The sequence below is a fragment of the Cannabis sativa genome, chromosome 6, assembly GCF_029168945.1.
Source record: "Cannabis sativa cultivar Pink pepper isolate KNU-18-1 chromosome 6, ASM2916894v1, whole genome shotgun sequence".
Lineage (NCBI taxonomy): Eukaryota > Viridiplantae > Streptophyta > Magnoliopsida > Rosales > Cannabaceae > Cannabis > Cannabis sativa.
The window spans coordinates 67616600-67640348 of NC_083606.1; the positions used below are offsets into that span (position 1 = coordinate 67616600).

General features: G+C 34.5%; 3 protein-coding genes across 3 annotated transcripts; all 3 read right to left on the reverse strand.

The window, feature by feature from the left end:
* Positions 1 to 1350: 1350 nt before the first annotated feature.
* LOC133039361 (uncharacterized) lies at positions 1351 to 2672 on the reverse strand. The gene is made up of 3 exons (XM_061118236.1): positions 2187 to 2672; positions 1954 to 2110; positions 1351 to 1802 (listed from the first exon to the last, which is right to left on the reverse strand). The coding sequence occupies exons 1-3, from the start codon at positions 2670 to 2672 to the stop codon at positions 1351 to 1353; spliced, it is 1095 nt and encodes a 364-aa protein (XP_060974219.1).
* A 186-nt stretch (positions 2673 to 2858) lies between these two features.
* On the reverse strand, positions 2859 to 3785 carry LOC133038895 (L10-interacting MYB domain-containing protein-like; the record flags this gene model as incomplete). Its single annotated transcript, XM_061117477.1, has 2 exons — positions 2859 to 3551; positions 3639 to 3785. Coding segments are annotated over 2 exons (747 nt in total), but the record flags the coding sequence as incomplete, so codon positions are not given.
* An 11503-nt stretch (positions 3786 to 15288) lies between these two features.
* Positions 15289 to 17301, reverse strand: LOC115695955 (probable CoA ligase CCL11). Its single transcript, XM_030623062.2, has one exon. It carries the CDS (start codon positions 17249 to 17251, stop codon positions 15512 to 15514), a length of 1740 nt encoding a protein of 579 aa, XP_030478922.2. The 5' UTR covers positions 17252 to 17301; the 3' UTR covers positions 15289 to 15511.
* Positions 17302 to 23749: the final 6448 nt, after the last annotated feature.

Below are 23749 nucleotides of genomic sequence, written 5' to 3' on the forward strand. Positions count from 1 at the left end.
GGTGCTGGGAAGAGAGAAGCTGCAAGTGCGGTTGCGGCTGCGACTACGGTTGAGAAGAGAGGAGGGGCGGCTGCGGATGCGGCTGAGAATAGAGGAGGTGCGCCTAGCTGAGAAGAGAAGTGCGGCTGGCTGAGAAGAGAATGCAGCTGGCTGAGAAGAGAATGCGGCTGGCAGAGAAGAGAGAAGAGAAGTGCGGCTGCTGATAAGAGAGAAGAGAAGGGTGCGGTTATGTTTAGAAAGTTTAAGGTTTTTTATTTATGAAGGAAGAGAGAGAGTTAGAAAAATAAGATATGAGTAGGTTTTTTTATATAAATATGTTATTTATTTATATAATAAATAAAATGTCTGATTATATTTATATATAATTATAGTTTTTTTTTTTCTAAAAAATATTAATTAAAGTTGAAAAAAGTAAAATGATATAGTGACACGCTTAGCATGTCGGGACACGTTTACCCACACGCGTTTGGCGTGTCACTATAGATTAATATTTTTTCAAAAAAAAAAAATAAAGTTGAAAAAAGTGAATGATATAGTGACACGCTTAGCATGTCGGGACACGTTTACTCACACGCGTTTGGCGTGTCACTATAGATTAATATTTTTTTAAAAAAAAAGTTAAAAAATTATGGGTATTATTCTTTAGTGACACCTCATATTTTTAGTGACACACATTATAAGAGACTAATGCTGAAAGTTTAGAATCTAATTGTCCGTGTCACTAAAAATCAATCCTAATTCTTTAGTGACACGCACAAAAGTACGAGTCACTAAATTATGTCACTAAAAGTCTAAATTGTAGTAGTGGATGATTTCCTTCGAGCTTGGCTAAATAGAGATAAATGATAGAGCACTCATTTTAGTGATTATATTAGTTCACTGAAATATTATTTACAGGTGACTAAGGGCCAGTTTGGCACAGCTGTGCTGTGGCAAAAAGCAAAGTATGTGGTGAGAAAAGCACCGTAGCCGTCGTGAGAAAAAGCTGCTGAGTGTTTGGTAAATATAATTTTAAAACAACTGTGAGTTTAAAAAGTTTTATATAAGTGTTTGGTAAACTAAATGATTATATAGTTGTCAAATATACAATGACCAAAATAGGTATCATATGTATTTATTCAAATAAATTCATACATATTAACATATATTTATAATTTTTTTTTTATTTTATTGAAAATAATAATAATTTTTTTATAATATTTAATTTTTGTATATATAATAAAATAATTAGTAGACATTTAAAAATAATTAAAAAATCAACATAAATATTATCTATTAAATAATTTTAGATTATTACAAATTTTGCTCATAACAATCAATTTAATTTGACAAAATATATATGAATATATTTTAATTATGTCCCATTAAACTTGCAGCAATCATATCTCTGATATTGTCCATTTCATTTAAATTTGAAGTTGTAATGGTCTCATCTTCATCTTCAATATTCGTTTGATTATTTGCACAATAATCTGGATTGTCTCTAATTTTCTCAAAATGTCGATCACGTTTTGCATGCCTTCGAATGTAATTATGCAAGGCCATTGATGCAATCACTATTTTTACTTGCTTCTGGTATGGATAACTAGGCATATCTCTTAATATTTTCCATCTCTTCTTCCATACTCCAAAAGTTCTTTCAATAACACTTCGAAGAGAAGAATGTGCCTGGTTGAATACCTCTTTATAGCCAGTAGGTTTGCTACCTCGTTGAAATTGTGGAAGATGGTATCTTTGGCCTTTATATGGTCCTAAAAAACCTGTAATTTGTGGGTATCCCGCGTCTACTAAATAATATTTTCCTGTCAAATAAAATATAAAAACATAATTAAAAAATTATAAAACTTTAATAATTTATAAATGTGTTTAGATGGCAACCTTGGGGAGGTTTTGGAAAATTTGAAGTTGAACTACGTAAAGCTGAATAAAAAATTCTTGTATCATGAGCAGAACCTTCCCACCCGGCATATGCATATATAAATTGCATATCAAAATTACATACTGCCATGACATTCTGAGTTGGTACCCCTTTTCTACCAACAAACGGTACTTGATCTTCAGGAGGAATTACGGCATTCACATGTACACCGTCTATTGCGCCAATACAATTCTAAAAAAAGAACACTAAATTATAAAAATATACTATAGCTAGAAAAAAAAATGTATAATTTTAAAGTATGACTTACCTTAAAATGAGGCATGTATCTAGAATCTCTCAATATCTCTTCAGGAACATCTTTAAAGTCTGGGTCTGGAGGTTTTAATACATCTACACTCATATGACATAAAACATCTAAAACCTTATTGAAATATCGACTAACTGTCTCGCCTGAGTGCTGGAATCGCTCTTGTGTCAACCGGTTTCCAGCACCGTGACCTAATGTAAATAAAAACATGCCTAATATTTCAAGAGCACACATTCTCTTCGAACCCTTAAATCCATAATTAGCTTCCAATTCATTGCATAATTTAATGAAAACACCCTTCTCCATCCTAAACATTCTATGACATCTACTTTCATTTCCTTGTAATATTTCCATCAACCACATATGACCAGTTTGAGAAGAATTCATACAAGGAGTCTTTTCAATGTATGTTGTATAATAATGTTGAACTAGATATGTAGCTAGATACGCCGATTGTAACTCAATCTCCTCATCAGTGTCTGCCATTATTTCTAATTTAAAATTATCCTGTAAATATTAAAGAGTATATGAAATACATATGAAATAGCCATAAAGTCTTTATAGCAAATGCAAGTTAAAAAAAATAATAAAGCATATTCATACTAGTGATAACACCAAGTCTGAAGAACAAATACAATTAAAGAAAAAACATAACAAACATATATTAAAATCTTGAGAGCAATACGATTAAAGAAATAACATAACAAAAATATATTAAAGTCATTACACAAAGTTTAGAAAATAAAGGCTACTATTCTGAACGATTTAAGCATTATAATTATATTCCAGAGTATACTCATTCTTGAGCCAAGTAAGCATTAACTCAGGTTCTTCCAATGAAGCAAACATCTCTCTCTTCTCTTTCATGATAAACAAGCGCGTTGCAAATAAATACAAGCTGCTCCCTTTCTCGATTTCAGGCAAAGAATTTAACATTTTCATAACTTCGGCAATACTATTCTCTTTTCTAGCTATTTCAATATTTCTACTTCTTGTCTCCACGGCATCAGCAAGGCGACCAATTTGTTCAAATATCATTACGGGCCCTGTCTTCTTCATTTTTCCTTTTCCATTTTTCATTTTTTTATTTTGTTTCTCAAGTGGCTCAGTTGTTCTCTTGCTAGTTTTCTCTTTAGAAAATCTATCAATATTAGGCATCTCTATATCATCATCACTACTCTCAAGTTGTTCATGTAAGGTTTCAGTATCATTAAAAGGTTTTTCAGACTCAGATGTAATTATTCCAGATGAAGGTGTCCAAGCATACTCTCCTGTAGCAACAGTGTTCATAAAAATCTTATCTAATTTTTCCTCTACTTCTGGTTCAATTCCCCGAATGCGAAACTTTGCAGCATCGGGATGAGTCTACAAAAGAAAGTTTGTTAATTAAATGTACCATTCATAAAAAAGTCTTTTAGTTTCATATAAATATTTAACAAGATTATAATGTACCTGTAATTTACTATTCCACCAATCTTCAGTTGCATCAATTGTATTCTTTTGCATACTCCATCCTAAACCAGTTTCTTTTCCCTTGAGTTGCTTCCAAAGCTTCCATTCATTTTTCAATCCATCCCATTTATTTTTTAGCTGGACCCTAGTGTAATCTCTTTCAGTTGCTTTTTTCATATTTGTAATCAAGTTTAGATATCCAATTTTATCTAAATAAGTAGTAGGACGATGTCCATCCTCAACCTCTTTGATACAGAATTCCAAGAAAAAATTCACACTCTCAGAATTCCATATTGCTTTACCTCGTGGTACTGCTACATCACCTTTAGTACAAATATTTTTTTCTTTCTCCATCTAATTAAATTAAAATAATAAGTTTTATTAAGAAGTAAAAAGTAAAATAATGAGTCATAAAGCTAAAGAGTAATCCAACACGAAAAACACATAATAATTATGATGATAGCCTCATCATCATTCTATTCTATTTGGGTACTTAAAATTTTTATCATAAAGTAGAATTTTAAAGTGAGACCAAAGTAATGTAAACACTGATTTTCTAATATTTATATGTATATAATATATATATATATATGTTCTTGCATAGTTTTTTGTTAGTACTCTCATCAAAATATAGTACCAATACTATAATTAACTAGTTATTATATAGATATGAGTAACACTATGATGCAAGAGTTAAGGTCAGTCTATCTAGTTTACAGTAGTGGTAAGCTTAATTACCTTGATTATATATATATTATTTTTATATAGTTCTGATTTGATCTGTCTTTTTATATATAATTTTCAACATACACACATATATAAGACTAAGGTTTACTATTGACTTATTTATCTCTCTCTCTCACTTTCTCATCATATTGTAGAAAGAGAAAGTAAAAGTAAGGCTTGCCGATACATATATAGATATAGAATATGGGTATTTGGGGTTTAGGCTTTTAAAGCTTTACATTTTTCAGTTTCATGGCATACTAATAAAGAGTAAAGTTGTGATTTTTATTCTACTTTATTTTTCTTGGAAGAATAAAAAATGACCTATTTTGATGAGGTTCAAGACCTACAAAATCCTTCAATGGTTCTTGATACCTTGTTCTGTGAGGAAGAAGATTTTGAAGATGAGTTTGAGGAAAAAGAAGAAGAAGAAGAGAGTAAGAACTGTGATAATGGGTGTGAGAAAAAGTAACAATTTTTTTCCATTGGTTTTGCTAGAAAATGATTTATTTTGGAAAAGTGATGAACTTTCTTCTTTGATAACTAAAGAGGAACAAACCCATTTTTGTTACAGTGATCTAAGCTTAGATGAATCATTAATGGAGGTGAGCGTCTTCTTCTCTCTATCATTCCTGATAAGTATCTAATCTTTTACTTGATGCCAAAATGGTTCTATCATTTTCTAATGTTAAAGTTGGTTTTTTTTTTGTCACTTTGACATTAGATTCAAGATTTCTGGGCTATCAATATTATCTACTGCAACAATAATGAGATTGAACCATTTAATACAGTAGAGTACCATTTGAATGTATTAAAATTCATTGAGGTACACATCTAATCACATGACTTTATTTGTTATTTTTGAATTATTACTATTCACGGTTTTGCTTCTTTTTTATTAAACATAAATGTTGTGAACTTATTGTAATGATATAGGAAGCCCAGTTGAACCTATCGATGCATCATTTTACAGTGAACATTTTATCATCTAAAATGATAATCACATAAAAGAAATTGAAAAGAAAGAAATTGGTTCGATTGAAAAAAAAAATCAAAAAATATTTCTATGGCATTCAAAGGAAAAGTTAAGAGATAAACCTTAATTGTGCAGAGTTATTGATGACGGTGTTGGCAAACGGCGGTGCGAGTGATCGGGGAAGGAGAAGATTCCTGCGATTGAACTTGAGGAGCCGCAATATACAATATGTCTGGGTTGATTTTACGATTGAAAAAAACCCTCAATAAAATGATAGTTTTTTAATTTAAATGAGGGTAATTGGGTCAACTAAAAAATTCATTAAACCCAAATTTCAGCTTCCCGTAAAAGCTAAAATCTAAAAGTTGGTGTGTGCCAACTTTAACTAAAAGCCACAATTTTAGCTTAAATTTTAAAATAAGCTATTTTTTTTATTTTACCAAACACTTTTTAAGCAACAACTTTTTCAAAAAGCACTTTCAACTTTTTAAAAAGCTATTCCAAACGGGCCCTAAGTGTTTTAAGGATAAAATACATTGAAAGGGTATAACGGTAATTTTGACCCTATGCAATGTAAATCATCTATAGAGGATCATTGATTATTGGGATTATAACAATGCATACTTAATAGCGTATTCATATCTTGGAACATATAGAGCGTTCAATGTAACTGAGAGTGCAATTCTAAGTTCTATAGTGGATCAATAAGAAATTAATAAGTTAGAGAATTTAGTTGGTAAATTCTAGAACTGCTTATTGGGAGCTCGGTTTTATAGGCCCATGGTCCCCATAGTAGTTGAGATAAACTGCTGATAGGACTCAGTTAATTGATTTTAGTTAATCAATTATAATTCTAAAATTAGACTATGTCTAGGTTATATGAATTTTCACTATGTTATGGCTTGATTGTAAAAAAATAAGATTTTAGGGTTAGTTTATTAATTAAAAGACTATGTGGAGTCTAATTAATAAATAAAATAAATGAAAATTTTATTTGATAATTATTTTAATTATTAAATAAATAATTTTGACATTTATAGGGTTGAAATCGCAAAAAAAAAAATGGTATTTGTGAAAAATAGACAAATGGTTGAAAAAATGGCAAAAATCTAACTAGTCTTAGACCCAAATCATGGCCGGCCACTTAAGGTATTTTTGGTCCATTTTTTTATCATTTTTTATTCCAAATAATTCAACTCTAACCCTAAGAGAAGTAGTATAAAAGGAAATAAAATTGTCATTATCCAACTAATGCTTCAAAAGCAATAAACCTAGCTTTCTTTCTCTCTAGGTTTTTGAGACTTCTTCTTCTTCTTTTCTTCTCTTGTTTTTCAGATCCTTAGTGTTCTAAATTCAGCCAAAACAAAATTCAGCCAAAATTCAAAACAAAATTTAGAACAAAATTCACCATAACAAGTTAGTGTTATGGTGAATCACAAATTCAACATTAATAATACTTAGTGTTCTTCTCTTGGCTGAATCACAAAACAAAATTCAGCCATTAGTGATTGAGTGCATGCCCACACATAACAAGTTAGTCCTCAATCATAGTATGTAACACTGTGAAGAATCCAAACAACTGAAGGAGTTTCGGGCTCAGATCTTGGTGATACTCTGCGACAGAAAAGATACAAAGGTTAGAGATCTGAGCAGAAGGAGTCATTTAATTCTGCTGCAACCAATGTAAGGTTTCTCATACCTTTTATGTGTTTATTTTCATCATTCTAGAAATTCCTATTTAGGTTGTTAAAAACATACTTGTTAGTAAATCTAAATCCTGGTAAAATATATTCCAACACATCGATCTCCACCCACCCCTCCTCGCGTCAGTCTCCCTCTCCTCTTTGTCGCATATGTTGGACCACCACCATCGATCTCCAGTCGGTGTCCCTCTCATCTCCGTCTCATACGTCGGACTACCACCACCTCCTGTCCGTCTCCTTCTCTCTCTCCAAGTTTGGTATATATACTTTTATTTATTATATATATTTATTTTATTATTATATAAATTTAATGTGTTTTAAACTTAGTTGTTATTGTAATAAAATTAATTAGCTGTTTTATTTTAATTCTTTTCTCTTTTTTTTTTTTACATTCCCGACGGTATAAAATCGTCGCCTATACCTTGTTATATAGGTGATAGTTTTAAACCGTCGGGAAGTTACTACAACAAATTAATTTATTAGGGGCGACTAAATTTGGGACGACATATTGTCCCTCTAATAATATGGCTATTAGGGGCGACTTTGATTTGTCGTCCCTTATGTAATCTTTTTTTTTTAATTCTTAAAGCTTTAGGAGCGACATATGTCGCCCCTAACATGTGTAGAGGCGACAAAATTAGGTATTAGGGGCAACAGATGTCGCCCTAAATGTCAAAAATAGAACTATAGATTTTGGGTGGGATTTTTCCCGCTCATAACATTAGGGGCGACTTCGTTGCCCCTAATAGTCTGAAACGTTGCCACTTGTCGACCATCAGAGGCGACCATTTGGGGCGACATATGTCGCCCCTAATACTTTATTAATTAAACCATCATACCCTTCTTCTTCATTTTATCTCAGACCAAAAAACGTAAAAACCAGACCCTTTCTTCTACAAAACCAAAAACCTAGACCACCCAAAACTCGTCCCTGCACCACCATCCCCCGACCACCCTCCGCTCATCCCCACACCACCGTGCGGTCGTCTCGCACCACCCGCGGTCATCCTCGGAACACCGTGCCGCCACCACCGTTCCACCACCACCTTGCCACCATCACTGGCCAAAAATGTATGGTTTTTATATTTTTATTGGTTTAGATTAAGTTATTTTTATATATATTGTTTTCGATGATGAATTTATATTATTAATTTTGGTAAAATTAATTATGCTTAGAAAGTGTTTGATGAAATGTGTGTGTGAAAATATAAAGTTGTGTGTGATTTAAATTTGTGTGTGTGTGTTTTTTATTTGTTAAATTTTCCTAAAATTGAATAATATTGAAAAATTAGTTTATGTTAATTTTGGAAAAATATATTTGAGAGTAGTGATGTTATGGGATTTCATACAAAAATATGTATATATGAATATGTATTTCTGTATAAAAAAATATATTTTTTAGTTTGACTATATATGTGAAGATGTATATGATGTTTGTGTTAGTATATATTTAGGTTTATTTTATATAAATATATATTTGTTTGTGTGTATATATATGTGAATATGTATATAATGTGTGAGTATATATATTTATATTTGTGTATATGTTTATATATATATTTATATTTATAAATATAAATTTGTGTGTGTATAAATATAATTAAATAAGATAAGTTTATATATATTTGTGTGTATATTAATATATGTTCATTTGCTTACTTTTTTTTTTTTTTGTGAAATTAGTTCTTATTTTACTGCATCGGATCGCTACTGCCCAGTAGAGTCTCTATAATAATCTTTTTGCATTTCAAAGGTTTGTAATTATTTTTACATTTCTTATATTAGAAAATACATAGCAATTATATATGTACATCATGATATAGAAGAGTTTGAATATCTTAAATATTCGTCCGTAGTGAAGTAGAATCTGTGATTAAATGTACTGCGGTCGGATGTGTGGATTATTTTTTTTTTTGTGCACATACTGTTCTGCAATGATTGCTTATTTTTTGTAGATTTTAAATTTTTGGGTTTTTGATTTTTAAGCTGTTATGCTGCCGAAATTTCGATAAAAATAATATATTAAGAAATTAAGCTAAACTAATTTTTTTTACAATAGAGTAGTACATTTATATTTTTTTTAAAAAAAATAATTATAAAAAATTTTAAAATTAGAAATTGAAATAGAAAATAATTTAGCAAATTAATAATTGAATAATTTAATTAATTAAATAAAATATTCTTTATAAATTAAATGAATAAATCTATGTAATATGTTTAATTTTAACCATCTCGATATTTTAACATATATGACGGTCGATAAGAGTTGGATATTTTTACGCGATCGCACTGATCTTGCTTACTGGAGAGGTATCTTAGCCTTCTCAGAAATGGCTGAACAACACAAGGGCTTTGACGGTAAAATCAGATGTCCTTGTGTGAAATGCGTCAACAACAAACGACAAACTCCAGTGGATGTGCGTGGACACATATTGCGTTGGGAGTTTTCAAACTAGTTATAAGCAGTGGGTTTTCCACGGAGAAGAGGAAGCTAATGTAGCTGATGTGGTAGTCGATGTGAATGATATAGATGAGAAGCATGATGTCATCGATGATGTCTTTACTCCGGCATGTGATAACAATACACCTAGCATGGACGGAAACCGTATGGGCGAGTATTACGATGAGTTGTTTAAAGATATTGAAGCAGAGTTGTATCCAGGTTGCAACTGGATATCCTCTCTAAACTTCTTAGCTAAGTTGATGCATTTGAAAATTGTTGGTGGAATATCGAACAACATTTTTGATCAACTACTGAGTTTGTTGAAATTTGCATTTCCAAAAGGGAATACGATTCTGAAACCCACTATGAAGCAAAAAAAAAAAAGCTTAGCAAATTGGGTTTAGGATATCAGTCCATCCATGTGTGTTATCATGATTGCTGTTTGTTTTACAAAGAGTATGCTTTAAAAAATTTATGTCCGGTGTGTGGAACTAGCAGATGGACTAATCCCAATTCTCAAGGACAAAAGGTCCTGTGTAAGGTGATGCGTTATTTTTCATTGACTCCTCGTTAAAAAAGAATGTACAGTTCAAGCCATACAGCGAAAGAGATGATATGGCATCATACTGGGCGATCGAAAGAAGTTGGGGTTACGCGTCACCCTGTGGATGGGTCTGTATGGAAAGAGTTTGACGCTAGATATCCTGATTTTGCGAGAGACCCTAGAAATGTACGTTTAGGATTGGTTGCCGATGAATTTAATCCTTTTAGAAATTTGAATCAATCGTACAACATGTGGCCTGTTGTGCTAGCGAACTACAATCTCCCCCCATGGCTTTTTATGAAAGATAATAATTTCATATTAAGTAGTCTTATTCCTGGGTCAAGATCACCAGGTAAGGACATCGATGTATTTCTTAGGCAATTGGTAGACGAGTTGAAAGAGTTGTGGAGTAATGGGGTTCAAACAAGAGATGGCAATACAAATACTATGTTCAACATGAGAGCTGCCCTTCTCTGGACAGTGAACGATTTCCCTACTCGTAGTAGTTTGTCTGGATGGAGTGGTTAGGGGTATAAAGCTTATCCTACGTGCAATGAAGATACATCTTCCATCCGTGTTATTGGGAAGACATCTTATGTTGGTCATAGACGATTTTTACCCCATAATCATGAGATGAGGCGGGACTTGGACTTTGATGGTAAAGTTGAGGAAAGACGTGCCCCGAGAAAGTTTACGTGCAAGCACATTTTTTTGGTAGTATTACTATCAAATTGACGAGAATCCTAATGCTGAAAAAATTTTGAGCTGTCTTGACACCGAGTGCACTAATAGATACAGAACAAAGAAAACTAGTCGACGCGTCCATTTTAAATGTTTTTTTTCAAAACCTGAGGATTACGAGGAAGTGCTAAAACATCATCCAATTGATATGACTGCGGAACAATGGAAAAACAGTGTGAATTTTTTACTAGCCCAGCTTTTCTTGCCCGATCAGAACAAAACAAGATAAATCGAGGAAATATGAAATATGTTACAACACAAGGAACAAAATCCTTGGCTCAGAGGCGCCATGAATTAGTAAGTTTAAATATAATTGTAGTTAAGTTATATTAAATTGTATAATCTCTAATGTTTACTTCATAAATTATAGGAGCACCCGGATTACATCGACACATGGATGGATGTCCATCTCAAAAAGGATAAGCAATTCGTTAATGAATTTGCAAGACATGCAAGATTATGAAAGTCTTTGTCACTTGATCTTTATATTTTCCCAATATTAGTTTCATATTGTTCTAATTTTTTGATTTCATATAGGAGCGGTTGCAAGCAGTTCGAGCAGCTCGAGAAGCTCGTTCTCAGATAGATTCTGATTCTGGGTCATCAAATGATCATCTCAGCATCTTCGAAGAGGCGTTGGGTCAGAGGCGGGGTCACGGTCGTGGAATTGGTCGCAGAGTGAAGGGTAAATCTTCAAGTAGCCGTGCCCAATCCACCCAATCACAGGCACCTTCACAAGATTTGGTAAATTACATGAGTGTGATGTTTACTCTCTTTTCACCTCAAATGGACCTATCAAATATGGACCTTGCAAAGCTAGCAATGTTTAATATGCTTAAGAGTAAGTATTCCACTCCAACACCTCAACTGTCTCAGACACACATGGATCAAGGTTCCCCTGCACATTCTCAACATTCAACGACATCATCTAACATGCATACATCTTCGACATCACAGCCTCAACATCCAGTACAACCACTCTCGCAGCCTTTGCCACAACCTTCATACCATCCACCACCTTACCCTTACATGTATGGACCACCGTATCCATACATGTATGGAGGAATTTCGCAGCAGCATCCTTCTGCTTTCTTTCCAGGTTCAACTGATAAGGCTGGATCATCACAGCAACCTTCGTCATCACAGCAGGCTCAACGAGTTTACCCATATCAATGGATGATGGGGGCACCGACATCTCAGCCGCTACAGCCACCACATACATCACAGCCGGTACAACCACCTCAGACATCACAACCGCTACAACAACCTCAGACATCACAGTGCCAGCCATCGAGTCATCCAGAGTTTGGTGAGAACGAGAGATCAAATGACTTTTTATCTCAGTTGTAGAACTAAAAGGCTACTATTACATTTTCATTGTAAGAACTATTATAATGTTGGTTTTTTCCTTAAGTTGTTTTAGTTACTAAAAGTTGTAAGAACTATTTAATTTTATTATGTTATTGTGCTACTTATTAATGAAGTAATTTAAATTTGATATTAATTATTATTTTAAATTTTATTTGGTATTATAATTATTTTTAATAAATTAAAAATTAATATTTTAAATAATATAAATTATATTTTTTTTTCATATAAAAACCTTTAGGGGCGACATTGTTGCCCCTAAAAGTGAAATATAACAACTCTGACAATTGTCGCCTCTAAAAGTAAAAAACAGAAATTCGTGTTTTACTTTTAGGGGCGACAGTGTCGCCCCAATTTTCAGTCGACTTTTTTGTCGCCCCTAATGGTACTTTTAGGCGCGAACTTTTAGGGGCAACATGTCGCCTCTAAAATACATTAGGGGCGATTTAGTTGTTTTATGGGCGACTTTTGTCACCCCTAATAAATTAATTTGTTGTAGTGAGTCCACATTAGTGACGGTTTTAACCGTCGCCTATTTTGTCCGTTTTACGACAGTCGTATAAAAACCGATGGGAATACTTTAAACGACTGTTTAAAAACATCAAGAAAAACTATTTTTTTGCAGTAGTGTAGTCTCAATTATGAAGTGACACTTATACTCAATGTGTACATATAATTTTTTAAAACTTTTTTAAGTCTTGGTTATTGTTTTATCGGCTAACTAACCGACACTAAAAGTCATTATGCGTCAATTATGAACCGACACCTTAGAATTGGGGAGGTCTTTATAGTGTTGATTTTTTTTAAAAAACAACATCTCTCAAATCAACACTAAAATTCTATTTTGTAGTAGTATAGATTGGTACTTAGTTAGATTAATTATTTTCCTTTAATTTTTGGTTATTTCTATTACAATCTTCTACGCCATGTTCGGCAGCCTTTATATAAGGCATATCTCTCCTTCTTTTAATAAAGTGAACTTTTACAGCGAAAATCACCATAAGAGAGAGTTGAATTGAAAGGGTTTCATCTCGAATTGTATACTCTGTGTTTGTACATAGTAAAGTGTGGAACGCATTCTAGTTTTGCCTGAGTCTCTAAAGCTAGTTACTACCAAAAATGAGTGAACTAAACCAAACTTGAGGGAGTTGAGAGAGAGGAAAAAGTTTTGAACCTCTATTCATCTTGTGATAATTTTTCTGTTTGGTTAATTTTCTTTGTTATACGTTATTTTGTTCTTCGAAGTTTGGGTGTTGTACTAACAAACCAACAACTTTTAATGTGTGATTATAATTAATTACACATTGTTGTTAATTTAAAACTGTAAATCAGTTATTACTTAATCATTAAACAACCTTTCCTAAAATACTGGAATATTATTTCACCTTCCATCTGTATTTTTTATTAAATTGCTCCAAATAGGAAATCGACCATTTATGAGCTTGAACAACCAACTTTAATTATTGATCACCTTATATTAATTAGGGAGATATTCTTTAGCATTAACTTATCATTTGAATTCATTTATTTCTAAGGCACTATTGACAGTTTCACATAAATGATTTTGTCCAGAACTTCAACGTTCAATATCAGCTGGCAGATTGAAAATAATAACTATGATAACACATATTCATTGCATCCATTTAATCAAAGATTTATTTTCCAATTTATGCATATTATTTTAAAAAAGGATCATTATCATTTGTCAAAAATTAATAAATACATTAAATTGATCATTCATTCGGTCAAAAATAGATCATTCATCAATAAATATATAGAATTGCTATCGTTATCTTCTTGTATTACAAATTTTCAGTCAACCACTGTGTCTAAAAATATATGGCGGAATATTTCTTTTCAAATAAAAAATTTTACGTCGGTATTCTATAGTTATAACATCATCCCTGTAAGTTTATTAAAATTTTTGAGTTGTTTGTCATGTCGAAAATTTATTTGAAGTGTTTTGAATACACGTGGTAAATTAAAATAACAGAAATTTTATTTTCAATATTATAATTTATTTGGAATTGTTCAAACATTTATAGACATAATACTGTAACTATAAAGAATACCATTATAAAAAAAATATTCCGGCATGTAATTTCAAAAATAGAGATTGAATAACAGATTGTAATAAATGTTATATTTAGGGAAATTTGAATTACTATTCATCCATTTGGGCAAAATTGGTACACTGAATCTAAATATATCAAATTAATTAGATATTTCATTTTTTTTTATTAAATCCAAAAATACTCTTTCATAACTCACCCCTTCTCTCTCTCCCTCATCTCTCTTGCTCTCTTCTTCTCACGCACACGAAGACCCTAGCAACCCACGAAAACCAACCATCGCACCTCCAATCGAAGACCACCAACCCACCGACGACTACCAACCCAAGACCTAGGATCTCTGAATCACGACCACTGCGCCAAGAATATAAGTTCTCCATTTTATTTTCTTGTATTTTGTGTGATTTAGGGTTGAAATGTATGGTTTTATTTATAGATTTATTGATTTAAGAATAAATTGTATGATTAATGTATGTTATCTGTAAGTTGATGTTAGATTTAAAGTCGAAAATAGTCAGATCTGAGTTTTGAACAGAAAATTAATTTTTTTTGCCAGACCTAGTCTGATGTCTTTCTATTTTTAAAATGAATAAAAGTTGAAGACTTACTATTATTTTCATTGTACTTTCTTATTTAAATATTTCGGGAACAAGTACTAGTAATGTAATAACTAATGGAACGTACGAAACTTCATATTAGAAACCTCTAGGCACTAGGCAGTACTGGTCATTTTATTATTGAATAGGGAGTTCTTTAATGAGACACACGTCTAGTATTTGGTTTGATTGCATTGAACATCATTGGAAATGAAACAGAATTTTAAAAAAAATCCATATGTCAATTGGTTTGGAAATTGTACATGAGGAAATGAATAGTGTATATAATATTGGTGACAACATTGTACTAATATGTAGAAATAAATGTATTAAAAATGTTGTGGATACGAGTGACAATAAAATATTATTTTAGGATTACGTGGGGACTATTGGCACCATATTAAGCATCAAGCATTGTTAATGCTCTTAAACATTAGAGATTGGGCAACACATGGAGTACTGACAACTATTGAGACATGACTTTATATTGGAAACCTCAAGGCATTGCTCAATATATTATTGAATAGTGAGTTCTTTAATGAAACGTACTCATTCCATTATTTGGTTTAGTTTCATTTAATATTATTGAAAGTGGAACATCAAATTAAGAAGATCCATATTTTAATTGGTTTTGGAAATTGTACATGAGGAATGATTAAGAAGACGTAGGCAACCAATTATAGATGCACATTAATTTAGTTCATTTAGATCCTAATCCATGCAACTGGCCCAATGGGAGATCTCATGGTTTTGGGTATCTCAAATCTAAGCATAGCCACTGGCTCAGTCGGAGATCTCATGGTTCTCGCAATATCTTTGAGAATAAATTTCTGAATTTTCCCAGTTGAGGTCTTGGGAAGTTCATCTCTGAACACAACAACTTTAGGAACCATATAATGAGGCAACTTCTCTCTACAATACTCCACAATCTCCATCTTATTTGGCATCACCCTTGTCCCTTTCTTAACCGTTATAAAAGCACACGGCGTTTCGCCCCAGAAATCATGGGGCCAAGCTACCACCGCGGCCTCGTCCACAGCCGGGTGGTCGTACAAAATCGACTCTACCTCCACGCTGCTCACGTTCTCTCCCCCACTTATGATCACATCCTTCGACCTGTCCTTTATCTCCAAATACCCATCAGGGTGCATAACTCCCACATCGCCCGTGTAAAACCATCCATCTTCCTTTATAGCTTTAGCAGTAGCCAGTTCATCTTTAAGGTAGCCCAACATGACGCAATTACCTCTTAACACCACTTCCCCCATTGTGAAACCATCTCTCTTCACACTCAACCCCGAATTCGGATCAACAACATCAACTTCAGTCATTGCTGCTGAATTCACTCCTTGGCGCGCCTTAAGCCGGGCGCGCTCAGTAGCTGGGAGAAGATTCCACTTCTTCTTCCAAGCGCAAGACACAACGAGTCCGCACACTTCTGTCAACCCGTAGCCATGACTAACTTTAAAACCGAGCGACTCAGTTCGGTGTAGAACCGCCGCGGGAGGTGGAGCTCCCGCGGTAAGGATTTGAACAGGCTTTTCGAGTGTAGCAACGTTTGGAGTGTTTGACAACATGTTGAGAACCACCGGTGCTCCACACATGTGAGTTACCCCGTGCCGTCGGATGAGGTCGAAGATTATAGGGCCGTCGAATTTTCGGAGACATACGTTGGTTGCACCGACGGCTGCTGTCCCCCATGTGTAACACCAACCATTTGCATGAAACATAGGCAGTGTCCATAAGAACACCGCCTGTTTGGGGACACTCCAGTCGAGAAGTGAGTCAAGTGTGACGGTGAAAATAGTTCTGTGGCTCTGTACAACTCCCTTCGGAGCCGAGGTGGTTCCAGATGTGTAGTTTAGAACCATGGGATCCCACTCGCTCGTGGGCTTTAACCACTGAAATTCAGGATCTCCTCTCCCGACTAGCTCCTCATACTCGCAAAAAAACTTATCAAAGTGGTTTGAAGATGAAGAAGAAGTACTAGACACCACTCCATGATCACGGATTAGGACGAGTCGAGGGATTTGAGTGTTTAGTGGGAATCTAGAGATGGCATCAAGGATTAGATCAACAGAGAGTTCGTCAACGAACACGAGCTTGGATTCCGAATGGAGGAGCATGACCGAGACGATGCGAGCATCGAGGCGGGTGTTGATGTTGCTGAGAACAGCGCCAGCCATGGGAACTGCGAATTGCAGCTCGTACATGGCTGGAACGTTGGGAGAGATGACTGATACAACTTGACCAGGTTTCACTCTCAGCCATGTTACGATGGATGAAGCCACACGGAGACAACGTGAGTTGGTCTCCGACCACGTATAAGTGGTTCGGTTGTACAATACCGAAGGGCAGTCGCCGTAGACGAGGGCTGCCCTTTCTAGGTAGCCGAGTGGAGTTAGAGGGGAAGAGTTTGCTGGGTTTGGCTTTAGATTCTCCATATTTGGTGAGAGTTGTTAATTGTTATGGAGTTATCGAGTGCTTTAGCCCTTTATAGAAAGGAAATAAAGTAATTGTAGGACGGATGAATTTATACTGAAAAGGACATGTTTGGTGGATTGTATTAAAATTTTATTTACAAGAAAAGTATAATGTAAAAATTCAAATAAGTGTTGTATGTTTTTTTTAGATAGAAAATTTGTACTCTTATATTATTTTTTGCTTTGATTCTATTAATTTTCTTTTATATATTAATTTATCTATCTTTTTCTTCACATTATTCTTTTTATATATTCTTTCTTCATCAATTTTTATATATATATATATGTTTTTTTTTTATCCTATTCTCATAATTACTTTATCGCATATTTCATTATTGTTTGTATAATATTTTTTTCTCTCATTACATAATTGTTCAGCAACTTCTTCTCTCTTATTCTTAACCTTCCAACAATTCTCACTATCTCACTATTTTCATCAAATTCTGTATAGAATATTTAAGAATTTCATTGTCTAAGATTTCTACATCCATGAAATCAACACTTTATGAGAAAAATGTTAATTGCATGCTGCTCTCTTATTATTTTCTTTCACGTCACTCTCACTGCACACTTTCACTTATTTTGTTCTTTGTTAACTTGATAAGAATTTCATTAATTAACAAAGCTTTATTAACTTCTTGAAATCTACTCTTTATGTGAAAAAGGTTTTGTAAAATGCTAATTTGAAATATTTGATAAAATTGACAAAATATTTATTATGATATTTTCTAAATATTGAATGTATTTATTTTTGTGTGAAATTTTTTTCGGTTTTTCCAAATTTATTAATAAAATAAATATGTATTTATATTTGTTTTTGTGTGAAAAGGTTTAATGAATTGGTTTAAAACTATGCTGGAAGAATTGAAAATTTTTTAAGAACAAAGTTTGGATTCATATGCGAAGAGTCTTGTATATATATATCAATATTATTGTTACAATCAATAATTACATAAGGCACCATTTTTTTGTAAAATATTTACATTTTTAAGTTCAAAAAATATTTTTTTTTTACATTTTTACGTATTAGGATTTGAATATAGACAGTTATTTTGGTCCCTAGTTGCTGTTAGCTTCTGTTATTACAGTTACCACTGTAACTTTCCTTTTCTGGTTTTAGTTTCATTTAAGTCGGTTGAGTATAGTTAGTTATTTAACTAACTTCTGGTATCTCTTGTAAAGGATCTCAACTATATATAGCTGGATCCCATCTCTGTATCATTTAACAATTCAGATCAATAAAATGTTTCTCTTTCACTTTCGTAATATGGTATCAGAGCAGGAAAGATAAGCTTTCCTGTCCGATCCTCTTCTTCCAGCTAGTCGTGTCCTCTGTCTTCTCCGACGAAGCTGCGACTCATTCCGCTGCAAACTTCTTTCCTCTCTTGCAAAATTCAATCGTCTTCCTCCTCGATTGATTTCCTGCAATGTCTACAAACAATCAATCAAACCAGGGCACTCAAGATGAAGCCACGGTCCAAGCCACCATTGAAGAAACCCAGAATTCTTCTCTGCAGATTTCGAATTCAAGAAGTCCTCTTGAAGACCCTGCAAATCTGTTGTGTTAAAATTAGATACGCAAGTGCACGTAGTCACAAACAAGTAATACAATGGTAAGTAAAAGAGTATCGTCTCCACAGGGACTGTGAAAATAAAATTTCTATTGCAAAAATTAATTACCAAGCAACAAGCCTAAAAACTAAAATTAAATGATTAATGAATCAACTAAAGGAGTAAGAAAAATAAGTAAATTAACTCAAAAGTAGATGCAAGATGAAAATAAAATTTAGTTGTAAGCTTTTGAAATGTGAAAGGCTTGAACTATTGAATCCCCCTATGTTTAGCAAAAACTGTGCGTTTTTGCTGCAGCAAAAAGTTAGCAAATCTTTAGCAAAAATCTCAGGTTAACAAGAACTCCATTAAAGTGCACAAAACTCTTCCAAATTTTATGCAATCAATCCTTGGACCTTTTCAAACATATTCCTATGCCAAGCAAGCTCAAGAATACCATTTCAAGCATAGTTCTCAATTGTTACACAAGGATATAACATATTCCTATGTTATTTCAAATCTAACCTAAAAAAGATTAAGAACTTGTGTCATTCAAGCTAAGTCCATTACATTTAACCTTTCCAGAATTAAATATAACTCAATAATCAAGCTATTGATGGCCAAACAATATCAAGAAATTAACAATAAACACACTTGAATGAACATGAGAATTTTTACTAAATATTTGCATAAGAAAATTACTCAAATAAACATAGGGTTCTTCAACAATTCAAACCATTAAAAAGTTTAGCTCATAGCTAACTCAAGAACCACCATTACAAGAATAAACTTAGACATGGAGTTTGAATGTTAAGTTAAAGAAATTAAAAGAGAGAGAAGAAATTAAAAGAGAGAAGAAAGTAATAGCAAACAATAATGGAGGATTTTTCCCAAAAGGATGGATGTTGAATCTTGTTGTGCTTCTCCTCTTTCCTCCTCCTTCTTCTTCTTCTTTCAATCTTCTTTTTTTCTGTGTAAAAATGGCAGCCCCCTCTCTCAATTTCGTTCAGCCCTTTTTCCCTAAAATGGAGGCCCCCTTTTTTCCTCTCTCCTTTAGGTTTTGTACCTTTTTGCCCCAAATAAACCCTACACATGTCATGTAGATAGCCTCTCCATGTAATAGCTCCAGCCACCACTCTTATATTGCCACATCAACTCCACAAATGCCACCTCTTTTAATGAAATGCCAACTCACCCTTTTTCTAAGCAAATAAAACACATCAGCCACAAATCTGTTTGCTGCAGCAAAAACTTCACAGAATTTCAGCAAAATTAAGAACATGACTAACTTGCTATTTTCTTTGCCAATTTATGCACAAGAGTTATTGATTTTAACTAACAACTTCAAAATACACACAAAGACACAAAACACTGAAACTTTCACAAATTAAGAGACAAACATAATTTAAATGACACACAATTACATAAAAAACATGTTTAAAATGATATCAAATAACTCTTTACTCAAGAGTTATCAAATACCCCCAAACTTATGACATTGCTCGTCCTCGAGTGATGAGAACAAAACCACACAACTAGAACAACAAACAGCTCACAGAATTTCAAAACAACGTCACTGAACTGAACAAAGATATTCAACCAAAAAAAACAAAAACAGGATGCAACTTGTCTTGTCAATGCACACACCTAGGGGAAATAGCTCTCAGGAATAATGTTTTGCAAAAGGCAACTGAATGAAGATCTTGCTCAAGCGTTAAACCAAATTCTTTAAGTTTAAATGTCGCTGCCCAAAATAGGTGTCAAGTGCCCCTCTCTCTTTTTTTTTAGCATAGCTTTTCCTAAACAATTTCGATCAACTAACATGTAAACTAAACATTGGTCCTCAAGTTTAAATGATGCCTCCATAGGTTACCTAACAACTTCCTCTCCACTAATGTAGACACACACCACTCCAAGGATCAATAGGACTTTGTCAAGCTTGTAATGATAGGCTAGGGTGAAGGTAAGATAAGGAAAATTAGTTTCGGTTCGAACCACCCTAAACACATTGATCTTTATAGGACCTAAGCAATGCACAATAAATTCTTCCCTTAAGAAACCCCACAAACCACATATAACTCTTGCCACTAGCTTTAATTCTTTACTAATATATATATATCTACATGCATTTTTTTTTTTTTTTGGCACCCCCAAACTTATTTTTGACTTTGATCTCTTTTTTTTTTTTTTTTTTTTTTTTTTTTAAGAAAGGGGGGACAATTCTAAGTACAAACTTTTTTTTTTTTTTTTTGAATAATAAACTTATATAAACTAAATAGAGATGACATAAACTAGCTAGATGGCAAGATAACAATAAAGGTGAGAACCGCTCCCCCCCCCAAACTTAAAGAACAACATTGTCCTCAATGTTTAGAAAAAGAGAAAAAGAAAATTAGCAAATACTCACCCAATTGACACTCACTCACTACGCTCCCCACAACTCCCAAATATGCAATAAAAATTAGTATCTTATAAAGACCAATGCGTCTTGGGGTGAGGTGAAAAAGAGAAGTTATGTCTAGCTAGGCTATGTAGTGGCGAAGAAAAGAAAATGTGAATATCAAGCTCAAAGGGGAAAAACTAGGGATAAAATATTCAAGGGTAGGCTTCAAGGTTCAAACGTTCCAAACATGGCCTATATCACTTCCTCGGGGTAGGGATGTCTAGGATTTCGCCTCAAGGAAAAATTGCTAAGTAATTCTAGAGACTTAAACTCTCACAACGGTTTAGTTCAAACTAATTAGTGACACAAACTATTTAGTTAAGCTATGAGCACAATCAAGAGAGGCAAACTTTCAACAACGTAGGGCAACCAACATGTTAACTTAAAACAGACAGCTTAAAACTCAAAAAGAAAAACATTCAGTTTCAAGAACTAAGTGGAAACACGACATCGTCATCGAGCCCCCCTAGGCAACACTAACAAAGACAAGATACAACCCGAACAGAAAACAACAAGACAAACAACAACAACTATAACAGAAAAAACAAGAGCACAAATAGAAAAGACAAGTGAAAAATAAATAAATAAATAAATACTGAAGTTGAAAGAAAAAGTACTCCCTCTGTCTATCCCTCGGGGTCATCCTCTGAAGCGCTAGAGTCTTCCGGAGCTTCTGGATCAGCCCATCGAGCAAACACTTCTTGTGGGAACACTGGGAAATCAACTATCGGCCTTGGCGCCATTCGCTTTAGAGATTTTGCTAATGCAGTGTCACGCGCCTGAACATAGCGAAAGTAGGTAAGTTGCTTCTCCTCAAGGTGTGCTAGGCGATCCATGATTTGTTCGTGCTGAGTGCGAGGAAGATTGGCGGAAGTCGTCTGACTGCTAGATGGCCGGTGACGTTTGGGAGGAGCAGTCGAGGGTGTGCAATGAGTGGCAACACGCTGAATTGAGACCAAGTCAATACTGATCCGCTCTCTTAGAAGTTCTTCATCGTCCCCAATAGCGGCATTACCCGCTAGGCAAATCTGAGTGATGAGAGCGGGGAAAAATAACTTGCCGCCTTTTTTCTGAAAACACTTCCAAATTTCCTCATAAATGATCTTGCCCACATTTATTTTCTTGCCTGCCAGGATGCAATACAATAAACAGAGGCGTGTTTGGCTCACTGTGGTGTCATGTGTTGTGGGCATCAAAGAGCACTTAATAAAAGCAAGCCAAACACTCGCTTCAGGCCGTAGAGATGAGTGTAACAAGGTGCGGTGGCCGGAAGACGAGATAGACCATTCAGAACCCGGGTGAGCAACAGCACGAAGCACGGCGTCATATGGAATAGAAGCTGGGTTAATCCTCCAAAGAGCAAACTCATCCTCAAGCGGAGCTCTCAATCCATATAAATCGTTAATCACATCAGGAGAAAAGGGGACACTCTGACCCCTCACTCTAACGACATCAGGATACTTTGGATCAAGTGCAGCATAAAATGCAGGGGCAACCAAGGCCACAGCAGGCTTAGGAATTGCACAAAATTTCTCCCACTTGTGCTCCGCAATCAAATTGGTAATATATGCAGGTAAAGCTTCTGGGGCAGGGAGAAAGCCACGCTCGGCCAACTGGCTGCGGGTTCGCAATATCTCAAACCGCAATTGATGACGGACGGGGTCGGCTTTGGCTTTAGGACGAGTAGTGGGGTTCTGTTTAGGTGGTGGAAGTGTGGAAGTGGTGCGCTTAGGCTTGGGTTGGCCCTTGGAGGTTGAGGGAGGGGCTTTGGCGGGTGGAGCTTTGGGTTTAGGTGAGGAGGCCTTACGGGGACGAGTACGGGGTGGTGAGTGTGTGGTGGAGGAAGGCAAGGCAAGGGTTGGTGGGTTTGGGTGGGTTGGTTGTTGTGGTGGCGGTTTGGGCAAGGTGTTGGCCGGAGCTTTACGCTTACGAGATTTTGATTTGGTGGTTGCCATGGCTCAATCTCACAATAATAAGCTCGAAAATATCTGCTAAACAATGCACAACTCAATAGAATATTAGTAACGAATGTTAATCACATCAAGTTCAGCATCCTATCAACACATTTTAGTGACAATCACAATCTTTCAGCTGGAATATTCACCAATAGACGCAAAATAAGAATTAAGCACAACGAGCCCTAGAATATTCAATCCACTAAACATCATAGAGTCTCAAAATGCAATCACCCAACACTAAAATTATCATCATGACGCAAACTTGGGCAGCACTTTCAACATTATTGTCACAATAAATTAGAGCAGAATTTTATCCCAACAATATCACCAACCAAACAAGAGAAAATGAGCATACCACACAAAAATCCAAAGAATGCAATGCCAAAGTTGGCACAAAGTGGAAGCTCCTCCCACTCAACAGTCACCAACTAAAAATGGTGGTTTCGGACTACTGGAGCAGCCGGAGAAGGGCGGTGGTGAGTGTGTCCGACGGGTGAGGGATGGTGG

Coding starts and splice junctions, on each gene's coding strand:
- LOC133039361 (XM_061118236.1), bottom strand. CDS start 2,672: ATGGCAGACACTGATGAGGAGATTGAGTTACAATCGGCGTATCTAGCT. Junction 2,111..2,186: donor GATACATGCCTCATTTTAAG/GTAAGTCATACT, acceptor TTCTTTTTTTAG/AATTGTATTGGCGCAATAGA. Junction 1,803..1,953: donor TGCATATGCCGGGTGGGAAG/GTTCTGCTCATG, acceptor TTTATTTGACAG/GAAAATATTATTTAGTAGAC.
- LOC115695955 (XM_030623062.2), bottom strand. CDS start 17,251: ATGGAGAATCTAAAGCCAAACCCAGCAAACTCTTCCCCTCTAACTCCA.